The sequence below is a fragment of the Microcebus murinus genome, chromosome 3 (assembly GCF_040939455.1).
Source record: "Microcebus murinus isolate Inina chromosome 3, M.murinus_Inina_mat1.0, whole genome shotgun sequence".
NCBI classification, from domain to species: Eukaryota; Metazoa; Chordata; class Mammalia; order Primates; family Cheirogaleidae; genus Microcebus; species Microcebus murinus.
In genome coordinates this window covers 21,874,334-21,887,696 of record NC_134106.1, presented here as the reverse complement: position 1 = coordinate 21,887,696, position 13,363 = coordinate 21,874,334, and the positions used below count along the sequence as shown (strand labels likewise).

Below are 13,363 nucleotides of genomic sequence, written 5' to 3'. Positions count from 1 at the left end.
GAAAGCGAGACTCTGTCTCAAAAAAAAAAAAAAAAAAAGAAGTTCAATCCCTATCTTGTACAGACAAGGAAACAGACCTGGAGGAAACCTAGGTTCATTAGCAGTGGGACTACAATCCACATCCATGCAAAGGAGCCGAGTATTGCACTGCCCTATTCTGATCCAGCTCACATTGAGCTGGTTTTGTTTTTTGAGCTGACTCATAAGGAAGTGCCTTCTGTTGCAGAGAAGCTTTGCTCATTCTACATAGCAGTCCCTCTCCTGCTTTCAATGGTAGAAAAGATGGTATCTGGGGACCCACACTGTTGAGGCTGTAGATTGGTACTGGCAGCCCTGCTCTAGCAGGGCTGAGTTTCAGCTTTAGTCTTGATCTGCCTCTTTTTTTCTACCAGAAACCTTTTTCTCCCTAGACCACCCCTTCCAACCCTCCCTCAGAGTGTATCCACTTTGTTCTATCCACTGGTTCTTGTACTTCTCTACCTTTGTCCCTTTGCTCACACTGTTCACTTCTCCAGTAGTGTCCTTTTCCATCTTCACCTAAGTTCCATTCATCCTTTGAAATCCCAGCTCAAATTCTACCTTCACCAAAGAGTTTCCCAGTTTTCTACCAGTAAAAAATATTCTCCCTCCCATGTGTTCCCAAGGGGGTGGAAGGGAAAAGAGGATAAACAAGTATTAAACACTTGATCCGTTTCAGGCACCTTGCATCTATTAATCATATGAGGTGGGTATTGCCTTTTTTTTTTTTTTTTGAGACAGGGTCTCACTCTGTCACCCAGGCTGGAGTACAGTGGCACAATCATTGCTCACTGCAACTTCTAACTTCTGGGCTCAAGCAATCCTCCTGCCTCAGCCTCCCAAGTAGGTGGGACTACAGGCGTGCACCACCATGCCCAGCTAATCTTTTTATTTTTTGTAGAGATGAGGTCTCACTACCAGCAATAGCCCAGGCTGGTCTTGAACTCCTAGCCTCAAGTGATCCAAAATGCTGGGATTACAGGCATGAGCTGCTGTACCCAGTGGGTTTTGCCATGTTAATAATGATAAGAGTGAGAGGGTAAGTCTGAACAAGGTCATTTAATTACTAAGTGGTGATGCTGGGATTTGAACCCAGATAGTCTAACTTCAGAGTACAACATTACAACCTACCACATTTGATCTCCTATTACATTTGCTAGTGTAAATTCACTCTAGCACAGTGTTTCAGATATCGGAGCCTTTTAGTTAATGTTTTTGACATTGAATTCTCTTGCTTCCTTACTCTTGTTTCACCAGGATTCGTGACAGAATTCTCCTTGCCTCAATCATACCAGAATAGAGTAAACTGAGGCTGCAGCTAGGTGGGTAGAGAGCCCTGTAAGAGTCTGTTCTCTAACGTGTGGGCTCTCTGGAGATAAGCAAAGGCTGCCAGCCTGACAAATCCACTGCCACGGATAGTGTAGACATTTCCGCCCCAGAAAGGATATTGTACTATATTCATAGACTATTAGAGTTGGAAGGAGATTAACTGGTTTTGAAACGCTTAGTTGTGGGCACCCTTGTTAAAAATGGCTTTTTAAAGAAGTATATATTTAAAAAACAGTTGAGAAGAAGAGAACCTGTAGTGAGCCTCCCCTTCATACCCCCCTACAAAAACATTTTATAAACCCCTAGAACTGAGGAACCCAGTTTGTAAAACATTGTAACCCCCTCATTTAACAGATGAAGAACCTTACGTTCAAACCTAGTGATGACAAAGGCTACACAGCGTGTTAGGTATGGAGACAATACCTAAACTCTTGTGAGGTTCTGTAATTCCAATGCTTTCGGTGGAAATCATTTTTATGCAGCATTTTTAAAGGGACTGCATTGGGCAAAGCACTAAACTAGCTATGAGGACGACAAATATGAACAAGTCCTAGTCCCACCCAATCAGGAACACAGTTGAGGCTAATAACCTAGAAACACAAGACAGCACACGCACGCAGTTAACTTGCTTATAGTTCCCGAACTGGTTCCTGAGACAGAAGGATGCCAGGACCTTGGCCAGTTCTGGGCAGGGGGTGTGGGCTGAATAAGGAGAGTCTATCCTGGTGGAGAGACGTCCGGGGCCTCTGGGAGAGAAGGGGCAGGAGGAGGAAGTATGGCTGGCGGGCCCCACACCAAGGTCTAACTGGGAAAGGGGTGGCTCACAGAGTGGGTGGACCAAGCAGAGCTCTCCACCGGTTTTTTTTTCCTCCGCCGGTTTTAATGGCTCAGACTCGCATTCATCGGGCTTCAAGGGTCCGCGGGGTGGCGGGCGGAAGGGGCGGGGCTTGAAGCGGAAGTCCCTCGGTCAGCTCAAGTCACGTGAGAGGGGATGCTCCGAGCCCAGCTCGTGCGCAGGTGAGTGGCAGGTGATCCGCGGTCACAGGCTCAAAGCGTCGCGCTGCGGGAGCGCCCACAGGGCATGTGATCTTTCCGGGCCCGGGCAGTGACGGGACCTGTTTCCGGAATGGAGTTGGACTCAGAAAGGATACGAGCTGGATCCAACTAAGAGTCAGAATCTGGAGACCGACCAGGCTCACTTTTCTGGGACCCAGGCTCTGGGTGGAAGCCAGAGAAAGCCTGTCCTCATGAGTTTTTCAGTTGGGAACAGAGGCCTCCAGGTGGCCCTGCTTTAGGACTAGGGGTAGGGTGGTCGGTGTCTGCCACCGAGAGTCCATAGCTGCTCACAGCCCTTCTCTCTTCCCCAGTTGTCTAAGGCGATCCCTGTGACAGGAAGCTGTCCGAGAAGCATCCCTCCTCTGGCCTCTGCTGGTTTAAGACATATTGGAAGTGAAAAGTGGGAGAGGGAGTGGCACGAGAGAATGTCTAGAGGCTCCTTAATTGTGAGTAGGGGCAGTAGTGGTGACACCCTCTCCTCTTGGCTTGACAGGAAGCATGGCACTCTGGCGGGCATACCAGCGGGCTCTGGCTGCTCACCCGTGGAAAGTACAGGTCTTGACAGCTGGTGAGTGTCCCTCTGGGACCTGAGTGGGACCAGAGCAGCAGGCTGATTAGGGAGGCAGAGGCTCACACCTCCTCAGTGCCCTCATTTCCTGCTTCTCTTCACCCTCCTTGAAGGGTTGGCTGTCTCACGTCCCAAGCTGTCCCCATTCTGTTTTGGAGAGTGGGTCCCCAGGGCTGTTTTTAAGGGGTATGCATAGTTGGCCTAGCTGTGAGATAAGATTTGAAAGTCCTCAAAAAGCTGAGCAGTCAGTTTTTAAGGATAAAAGCATTGCCCCAGTGGGTCCCAACTTGGAAAACTGACAATAACAAATACTTCTCTAACATTTTACATATACAAAGCACTTTCATATTCACTATATTGTAGAGACCCCCCACAAAGGTGGGTGATCTAGGATTACTTGAACCCACATTAGATCACACAGCTAATACATGCTGAATCAAGACTCTTACCTGTTTGTTTTTCTTAGTATTTTTATTGTGAAATATACAAAAGAATGATTAAGACATGTATGTACAGTTTAAGTAGTATTAAAACTGAACACTCCTGTATCAGTACCTAGCTTTGTGATCCCTTGAACACCTCACCTTAAGAAATTACCACTTTCCTGAGTTTTATTTATATCATTCTTTTTCTTTTTTACTACCTATGTATGTATCCCTAAACAATATACTAACTACCAAAGTTTTTTTACTCCAAATTGAGTAATTAAATAGCAACCTCATAGAGGTAATGCAGTGACTTACCTGCATTTGTTACCATCTTCATTTTGCACGTTGGCTAATGGAAAGGGGTGGCCTGGGGATGAGTAAGTCTTGGGGAAGGATCAGAAGAACCATTGGGGTAGTGCAAAGGGTTATCAGGTTAAGAGGGGGTTTTAGAGGAATGGAACAGGATTTTAATGAGGACCCTGGGCTTCTGAGAAGAGGACTGTTGGAAGGGATTGGGAGCTACTGACAGCTAGGGTGGAACAGGGATCCTATTACCACAATAGTCCTACTTCACTAGAAACTTCACTACATGAATGGCCTGGAGATAGACTCTTTTGCCCTACCTTGGGCCCCTCTCCAGCGTCCGGTGCCCAACCACCTCTTGTCCTGTCCTCAGAGTGTCCGTCAGCCTGTATGACTCAACCTAGCTGCGTGTGTGGTGACTCATGCTGGACAGTGTGGCTGTGATGGGAACTGACACGCTGGGCCCTTTGCCCAGCTTTAGATTCCCTCAGGACCTGTAACTGCCAAATGGAAGGTTCCCCCTTATGGCTGTCAAGAATAGGGAGGGAAAGATAGTCCTTGTATTTCCCTACCCAAGGGATCTGCAGCTGACAGGTGCAGAAACTAGAACTCCAAGGGGCTCAAGTTCAGACCATTGGCTAAACTGGGGTTCTGGTCTGTTTGTGCTAGAGCACTTTAGCTCCATATCTTCAACCTTCCTGAGGCTATGCCCATATCCCAGCTCAGCCCTGAAACAACCTGTAGCTCCTTAGTACTTTTCTCAGACTTTTCCAGACCTTTCAGATTTTTTCTTCCTTGCAGTTCAGTGTATTTGGATCAGACTATAGATAAAGGGGGGAAGTAGATTTAGCTCATTGAGCCATTTTTGGGCCCCAACACAGTAGTTCTTAAGGTCCCATGGGATCACTCATTATACTGTAAAATAGAACAGAGATTTCAGACTTGGAGTTAGAAAACCAAGATTTGAATCTCAGAGCCATAGCACTTAGTAGCTACATTAATCAGGACAAGTGAGTAAACCTCTTTGGGCCTCAGTTTCCTCATTTAGAACTGGAGTTTAGTTATATGACTTAACAGGGTCAGTATAGGGATTATATCTGTGAAATAGCTTTAGAAATAAAAAAATGCTCAATAAACAGAAATGCTCAAAGGGTTGGCTCTTTCTATGACTGTTGGCAACATAGGCACAATAAGCTATTCTTTTTATAGTGGTGTTTGGGTTGGGTTTGTTCCACTTGCCATAAATCTGAACATGGAAAACTGTTATAGCAGAGCCTGCAGCTTATGTGCAGATACTTTGTTGGGGAGTAGGACATAATCCCATGGAGGGAAAGGGAAAGCCAGCGTAAGGATGTGTTATCAAATTGGCCACCACTAAGGGCAACTGGTTGCTGAGTCTCTTGGAACTAACTGACTGAGAAGCTCTTTGAAATGCTTCCTAGGACTGTCTGGAAAAATAGTCATTTTTAGAGAAAAGAAGAGACCTTTATCCACCAGCTTCCATCCCACATTGGTCAAAGGTTCACCCCATGAGATGTTAACTCCCCTCCACTACCAGGTTGCACATGCATAGTCACTGAAGGCATCAACACAAAGCCCCAGGTATGGCATAGGCCTGAAACAAGGTTCTATCAGGTTGAACTGCAGTAAGTGCCTGATAAACCACTTTTGGCCAAGCCAGCGTCAGGAGCAGGGCAGCCTGGGGGAAGGTTTGCTGCATGTTCTGTGGAGAGTGTGAGTCAGCCTTATTCCTTCCTTTTTTGAGGACCCTTGCAGTCTCCAGTGGGCCCAGGGCCCAGCTCCATCCATCTTAGGCCACCCTGGTCCTGTCATGGGAGCAGCTGAGCTCTTGCAGACACTGTTTTCCCTGGAATCTGAATTAAGCCAGGATATGAGGGCTCAACAGGCCTTACAGCATCCAGTCCAGCGCCTGATACTACAGAGAAGGAAACTGAGACAAGAGGGGGAATGACATGCACTGGGTCTCATATGGTGAGTGGTAGAGCTGGCATTAGAACCTAGGGCACTGCCTTGCATTTGAGACTACTTAGGTCTCCAAATGCTGAGCTCAGCCCCAGCTGGTCTGGGCTTAGATACCTGACTAGCTGCAAAACCATCCATTTTGTCTCATTTTCTAGCAGTAGGATGGGTTCAGGCCAGGAATGGAGAAAGCATTCAGACCAATCCCAGAGGATGCACTCTCCCCTCCTACTGCTGGGCTTCAGCTCCCTCTAGGCTCTATGCCAGACCAAGTCCTTACCCCGGGCAGCTAGTTAATGGTTGGAGACTTTGGAGAAGAATAGCACTGCTGGCCTCGTGCCAGCAGCTATACCTGCTGACCTAGGCCTCCTGTACTCAAGGACACACTTCCTGCTCCTCATTCCAAGAAGCTACTTCCTGCCCCTCTACTGTTAATGCTTTATTTTCTTGGATATAAGACTCTACACAAAAGCCAGGAGAGGAACAAATAGAGGAAGTAGGGAATTTACCGCTACCTGGGAAGAGGGTGTGGGAGTTGGGGCTTTTCCACTAGTGGGCAGAAGGTGGTCCCAAATCAGTCTGTGCTCAGAGGCAGGCTCCCCTCCCCCTGGCCCCTGGATCTGGTGGGGAGTGACGGCATGAGAACTGGCACCTACCCAGGGGCATGATGTCACACCTGCGCCAGTGTCTGCTCACTGGGCTCCACGCCCAGCCTGTCATTGGGCTTTGCTACCCAGCAGCCCCTCACCCTGCCCCACCAGGGCTCTGGGCATCATATGTCTGTAGGCCTCCAGCCCCAACTCCCTAGAAACAAGTCCAAGGAGATGGAAGCTAGAGCACTGGAAGATCCAGACCAACCAGATATGTCTAGATCTCCCGAAGGCGGTTTGGTCTGTTTGGACTCTGGGTCAAGGCAGGTGCGATGAGGAATCTGAATGTCTGAGCCCTTCTTGCTCACAAGGATCACTTGGACCAGAGAAGCAGGCCTTGCTCTGTGCTTGGACCAAAGACTTAGACCACCCTGGAGTTGTGGCAGGTTCAGGGGCCTGATCATCTGTGGGCAGAGAAAGAACATCTGGGTACTGCTCTGTCTGAAATGAACAAAACTGGCTGCTGCCAGTTTTCTGCTGCTGCCCTGTCTCTTGGTAGTCCCTCAGGCTTAATGTTTGGGAGCCTAGAATCCATCTTCCTCAAAGGCTGCAGGCTTCTGGGACTATGGGGCTAGAAGTCAAGGACTTGAGTTTTCATTTCAGCTCTGCTTTTAGCTTGTGTGACTGTTGGCAAGTTGTGAAGAGTAAAAACACACAACTCTCTCTTTCTTTCCCAGAAATATTGCTGCCTGCCCTTCTCACGAGGGAACCAGGAACAGAGGTGACAGAATTCTGGGGAATAAAGACAGAGAGGAAATCCATTAGGCTAGGAAGTGTCTTTGACATGTGGGCCATTTGGGGCCTTGCCTGGGCAGGAAACCCCTGCAGAGGGGCAGCCGCCTCCTTGTTCCTCCTTGAGGGAAGGCCTGGTTTGGTCCCAACTCCACTCCTTACCAAGTCACTCATCTCTCAAAGCCTCTTTCCTTATTAAATGGAGGTGTGACCACCTACCTCCCAGACCTTTTGTGAGGATTAAGGGTGTGAGAGCCCTTTGCAAGCTGTAAATATATGGCGTTGGCTCACACCTGTAATCCTAGCACTCTGGGTGGCCGAGGCAGGCAGATCACTCAAGGTCAAGAGTTCAAGATCAGCCTGAGCAAGAGCGAGATCCTGTCTCTACTGAAAATAGAAAGAAATTAATTGGCCAACTAAAAATATATAGAAAAAATTAGACGGGCATGGTGGCATGTGCCTATAGTTCCAGCTACTTGGGAGGCTGAGGGAAGAGGGTCCCTGGAGCCCAGGTCTTTAAAGTTGCTGTGAACCAGGCTGAGGCCATGGCACTCTAGCCTGGGCAACAGAGTGAGACTTTGTCTAAAAAAAAAAACAACATAACTGTAAAATTTTTTTTTTTTTTGAGACAGAGTCTCACTTTGTTGCCCAGGCTAGAGCGAGTGCTGTGGCGTCAGCCTAGCTCACAGCAACCTCAAACTCCTGGGCTCAAGCGATCCTACTGCCTCAGCCTCCCGAGTAGCTGGGACTACAGACATGCACCACCATGTCCGGCTAATTTTTTCTATACATATTAGTTGGCCAATTAATTTATTTCTATTTATAGTAGAGATGGGGTCTCACTCTTGCTCAGGCTGGTTTTGAACTCCTGACCTCGAGCAATCCGCCCGCCTTGGCCTCCCAGAATGCTAGGATTACAGGGGTGAGCCACTGTGCCCGGCCAGCTGTAAACATCTTACCAGAGTAGACTGTCACACTGTTAGGCCCTTCATTTAAGAAGTGACTGCCTTTTCTGCTCCACTATCCCTTGGCCTTCTCAGAGTCACTATTCCTTTTATGCATGGCTGCAGCAGCTCCCTCTTCTTCCTACCAGTGCAGCTGGTGACCCCAAGGTCTGAGAGGGGGACAGGGAATTAAGTGCTAACTGCCTGGGGCTGGGGGAGCAAGCCTGCAGTTTCTTGAGGTCCTTACCCCTTGAGCCTGACCTGGTCCTTTGGGCTAAACTTAGAGTTCTCCATGCCCTTTCTCAGGACAGTCCTGTTGTTTGGAACAGTACATTTGACATTTTTCCTTTGCTTATTTTCTGGGCACCTGCTGGGGGCTTGGTTAGGTGTGGTGGGGGAGAGGAGAACAGAGATATCTAGGATTCTGTCCTTGCCCTCTGGGAGGTCATGTCTGACAGTGTTCTGGGAAGAGCCCCACCACTCTGAGAGTTTCAGGGTGAGATGAGGAAGAACTGCCTTGATGGTGGTATGCCGGGTGGTAACGGGGGCTCCTTAGAGCTGCTCTGTGGCCAGCAGCCCAGGTCACTTATGGGTGCCCAGCCCTAGCTCCCAGCCTTACCCAGATGCTTCTGATGAGGCTAGTCAGGGCAGGGCTGTGCAGAGAGTGTGAAAGAAGAGCAGAGCAGTGAGTGTGTAGTCAGCATGGACGTCAGAGCAGCTCCGGGCCAAGGAATGGGGTTGAAGGATGTGTTTGCCCAGTGCTAATTGAGGGCACAGGGACTGTGGTGGCTGCGGGGCTGGAGCGGGGGCTCTCATTACTCAGTGAGATAGACAGGAGAGCTGGAGATCATACGGTCATTCCCAAGCAGCCCTGTAAGTGTATGTTTGCTAGAAACCATCACGCCACCATAACTGACCAGGGGCTCTGTAAATAGTGTCGATTTCTGTCTTGGTTTCTAAATGTGGGTGTCTTACGAGGGCTGCTTGGTGCTGGGTATCTGTGCAATTAGGGGAGGGGAAGCAGGTGCAGAGATCTGGGGGAAATGGTTACTATACTCATTGCCTGTTCAATCTGAGGTTATGAATGGGGAAGTCTAGGTTTAGCTGATCATGCTAAGAGGTGACCAGGACTCTTCTTTCTGGGGACTCTTACTAAGCTCAACCAGCCATTTTCCTGCCTGGGGCCATTTGAGCACTCTTGTTCTAGAAAAAAAGTTCTTTTTTTTTTTTTTTGAGACAGAGTCTCACTCTGTTGCCTGGGCTAGAGTGCCGTGGCATCAGCCTAGCTCACAGCAACCTCAAACTCCTGGGCTCAAGCAATCCTGCTGCCTCAGCCTCCCAAGTAGCTGGGACTACAGGCATGTGCCACCATGCCCGGCTAATTTTTTCTAGATATTAGTTGGCCAATTAATTTCTTTAATTTATAGTAGAGACGGGGTCTCACTCTTGCTCAGGCTGGTCTCAAACTCTTGAGCTCAAACAATCTGCCCGCCTTGGCCTCTCAGAGTGCTAGGATGACAGGCGCAAGCCACCACACCTGGCCGAAAAAGAATTATTCTTGTTCTCCATGAATTGAGACCTTAAGACCAAGGTGAAGGACATTGGCCAGGGTCTTGCATTAGGGCTGGGGGAAGAAGGACAGGGTTCCCTACCGTCTACACAATGTCTATTCATAGTGCCGCATCCTGGAAAGAACAGTGCCTGGAAAGCAAGGCCCCTGGTTCTTGCTTTGGCACTGGACTGGACCTTTGTTTCCATGCCTCTAAAATAAGGGCTTTGGATTAAATTGTCTGGTAAGCCCTTTCAATTCTGATAGCCTGTGGGTCTCAGCCCTGGAACTTCGATTCTCCTTCCTCTATCTGCAGTTTCTGATTCTGACTTCCTTTTACTGCTCAATGCAGAGTTCTTGGGCCCTGGCCTGCTCATCTCAGTTTCTGACAGGATACACATGAACTGTCACCATCATTAGGGAGAAGGGTTTGAGGCAGCAAGAAGGGACTGGCCATTTGCCCCCAGCATGAAGCCCTGGGCTCAGACTGCCAGAGCTTCATTCAGCCAACAGACCTCCCTCCCTCCTTGGAATGGTAGCCCATCCCCAGGAGATGTCCTGACAATACCTGTGTACTCTGCACAGGGTCCCTGATGGGCGTAGGTGACATTATCTCACAGCAGCTGGTGGAGAAGCGGGGTCTGCGGGAACACCAGACGGGCCGGACCCTGACCATGGTATCTCTGGGCTGTGGCTTTGTGGTAAGTTCTGCCCACAATGGGGCTTTAGAGGACTGGACAGTGGTCTTAGTTCTAAGTCATCCTTCAGTTTCCTTCTCACACCTAAGCCAACCTGCCGCCCTCTTTTGTCTTAGTGTCTGCTGCTTCTAGGATTTGTTTTCTGATACTTTAGGGAGGAGCTTCGTGATGTAAAAGTCCAGTGCTCTCCTACTGTAGCCTGCCCCCTGCCTGGGGTTTACTTTCAGGGCCCCGTAGTAGGAGGCTGGTACAAGGTTTTGGATCGGTTCATCCCTGGCACCACCAAGGTGGATGCACTAAAGAAGATGTTGTTGGATCAGGTGAGCAGAAGGAAAAGGGGGTGAGGAAGGGTAAGCTGTGTTGGGGGTAGGTGGGGGTTTAGGCGCTCACAGAGCTTTTATTTTTTCCTAGGGAGGCTTTGCCCCATGTTTTCTAGGCTGCTTCCTCCCACTGGTAGGGGCACTCAATGGACTGTCAGCCCAGGACAACTGGGCCAAACTCCAGCGGGTGAGCTGGGCAGGTGTGGGGACAGTCTCTGGCTGGCAGGCTGGCAGCCCAGGGGAAGAAAGCAGGCTTCACAGGGATGCAAAAGGGGGCAGTACAGGTAGAGTCCAGGCCGCGGAGGGAGGCACTGAGGGGAGTGGTGCAGGAGTGTGCTCTGTGAACAGAAGTCTGTGTGTGATGTTCACGTGGGAGCTGCTTGGAGGTGCACGTGTTCATTGTTCCTTCTCTCTCTCCTCAGGATTATCGTGATGCCCTCATCACCAACTACTATGTAAGAGCTGACACCTCAACTGCCTGGTCTCCTGCTTCCTTAAGTCCAGAAATGCCCTGGGATTGGGGGTCCTTCTGACATAGGAACACCTCTGTTGGGATTATTCTCTCATTCCCAGTGTGGGCACCATACTCAGGAAAGCCCTTGCCCAGTTTTGCAGCTTTGTCTTGTGCGCAGAAGTTGGGTAGGGCCAGGCAAGGTGGTGAGTCTGGGGCCAGATGGCGGGGCCGCCATCTGACTTTTACCTTTTCTTTCTTGTAGCTCTGGCCTGCTGTGCAGTTAGCCAACTTCTACTTGGTCCCCCTTCATTACAGGTATGACAGATCCTTATCCCACACATCAAGGAAGATCCACATTACCAAAAGTTGGAGACAAAATGATTCTCATTTCGACCTTGAGCTACTTTAGATCCCCAGTCAGAAACACTGTGCCCTGTTCAGAGCTCCTCAGACTCCCAAGCATTTTATTCTGAACTTCTCACCCTTTACAGAAACTGTCCCAGAGTGTCTGCCCACTGACATTCTCCCATCTCCCTAGGGAGGATCTTGCTTCCACAACCCTTGTCTCCATGCCACCTGAGCTCACCACCTTTGATGGCCTCTCTGCAGGGACAGTGCCAGGGATGCTGCAGCCTAGGTTAGGCAGAAAGGTAGACCAAAAAGCCAAGTAGGAGCCTGGCCAGGTTAGTTCACTGCAAAGTGTTATTTTTACCCTCACAATAAAGGTAGCTGCTGAACCACAATAAAAAACATCGTGGAACTCGAGTGGTTAAAATGCTTAGAGGTGACAGGTCTTGGGCACAGAAAATGTGAAACTCTTCAGGGGGGACATGGCCAAAATTTACATGAATAGCATAGCTAAAAGGAACACAGACTTATCAACCAAATCCTAAACATTGGGATCCTTTGCAACACTCTTAGAAACTAGAGCAAGGTTAATTTAAAATAAAGAAAAAGAGATGCTGCTCTGTATATCATTGTGGAAGATGAAATCTCAGCTGGTACAACATAGTTAAATGTATGTAGAAGGGTCCTGGACAGGGATATGAATAACAGCCATGCATGGCAAGAGAGCTGCAGAGGGTATTAAACCTATGTGTCTCATGAGGAGACAGAGTCCTGGTGTGGCATCAGAATTGGAGCTGGTTGTCCTCTGGTCTGAGCCACAGTCCCTCCAGAAGTTCTGGAGGAAGGAGACCTAAATCTGGACATTCTCTGAGATAACCCCTCTCCCACTGCACTTGCCCATCCCTACCCCTAAGCTTGCTCCTCCTCCTCCTCCTCACCATGCTATTCCTGTCCTTTAGGTTGGCTGTTGTCCAGTGTGTTGCTGTTATCTGGAATTCCTACCTGTCCTGGAAGGCGCATCAGCTCTAAGTCTGCCTCGCTCAGTCATTTCCACCTTGCAGGGAGGTGGTTCCGCGGCAGGGACCACCTTGAGCCTGGATGGTGGGCACATCAGTTTCCATGGGGTTGGGTTGCTGGGAAGAACTTATTAGCACCCTGAAATGCTAAACTTACTGAAATGTAAACTTACGGCTTTTGAAATTGCTAAAACCTTATCACAGTCTTATTCCCACCACATGCTTGGCACTCCATACATATCTACTGAACCTTATGATCTCATCAACTTTACACTCAGATCCTATCAAATGCCATTTGTTCCCACTCTTTATAGACACATCTGATACTCTAACCCTGCCCAGTGCTAGTGTCACTCCACCTCTTTGGGGACCCCCCTCAAACCCTTTATATGGTACTCTGTATAAGGCACCTTTATATAGTACCTTAGTAAACATGTAATTAAATATGTAATCTGGAACCTGCAGAGGTAATGAGTAAGTTTTTAAACAGAAAACTACTGGGGAGTCAACATTTCTAGAGCTGGAAAGAAGCCTAGAGACCACCAAACCCAATCTTTTACAAACAAGGACACTGAGGTCAGTAGAAGGGAGGTGACCTGTCCACACCAGGAGTTAGTGGCAGAGTGAAAACTTGAGCCCAAGTTTCCTCACTTCCTACCCTGTAATCCTAATCTGAAGGTCATAGGCATAGTGACACTACTGCTGCTGTGATTCCCAGGAGAAAATCTGAACTTTGCTAAGCTACCACTCTGGGCAAACTCAGAAGCAGAAGGTGCTTTTGTGGTCTTAAAGCACCCTGAGGCCAAAGACCCTCTTTTATATGGTGCCTCAATCAGCCCCAGAATTTGGACCCTAGAGCTGGAAAAAGATCAAGAATCCTTTCATGCTTTTAGGTCTGTAGGTTTAAAGAAATAAAGAAAGAAAGAAAGAAAGAAAAATCCTGGGAGACTTTGGCTATGGCAGACTGCCG

At 48.7% G+C, this 13,363-nt stretch overlaps 1 protein-coding gene across 4 annotated transcripts; it reads left to right on the top strand.

Annotated features, from left to right (window-relative positions):
* The first annotated feature begins 2,304 nt into the window (after positions 1-2,304).
* On the top strand, positions 2,305-12,857 carry MPV17 (mitochondrial inner membrane protein MPV17). 4 transcript variants are annotated; one of them, XM_076000626.1, is made up of 8 exons: positions 2,305-2,364; positions 2,715-2,849; positions 10,143-10,258; positions 10,483-10,575; positions 10,667-10,762; positions 10,998-11,030; positions 11,292-11,344; positions 12,337-12,857. In XM_076000626.1, exons 3-8 carry the CDS (start codon positions 10,151-10,153, stop codon positions 12,404-12,406), a joined length of 453 nt encoding a protein of 150 aa, XP_075856741.1. In that variant the 5' UTR covers positions 2,305-2,364; positions 2,715-2,849; positions 10,143-10,150; the 3' UTR covers positions 12,407-12,857. The 4 variants fall into 4 exon arrangements, with proteins under 4 accessions (XP_075856741.1, XP_075856740.1, XP_012643713.1 ...); XM_076000625.1 differs by lacking the exon at positions 2,715-2,849 and adding an exon at positions 2,897-2,971 and having other exon boundaries at positions 2,314-2,364; positions 10,667-10,708; XM_012788259.3 differs by lacking the exon at positions 2,715-2,849 and adding an exon at positions 2,897-2,971 and having other exon boundaries at positions 2,314-2,364.
* Positions 12,858-13,363: the final 506 nt, after the last annotated feature.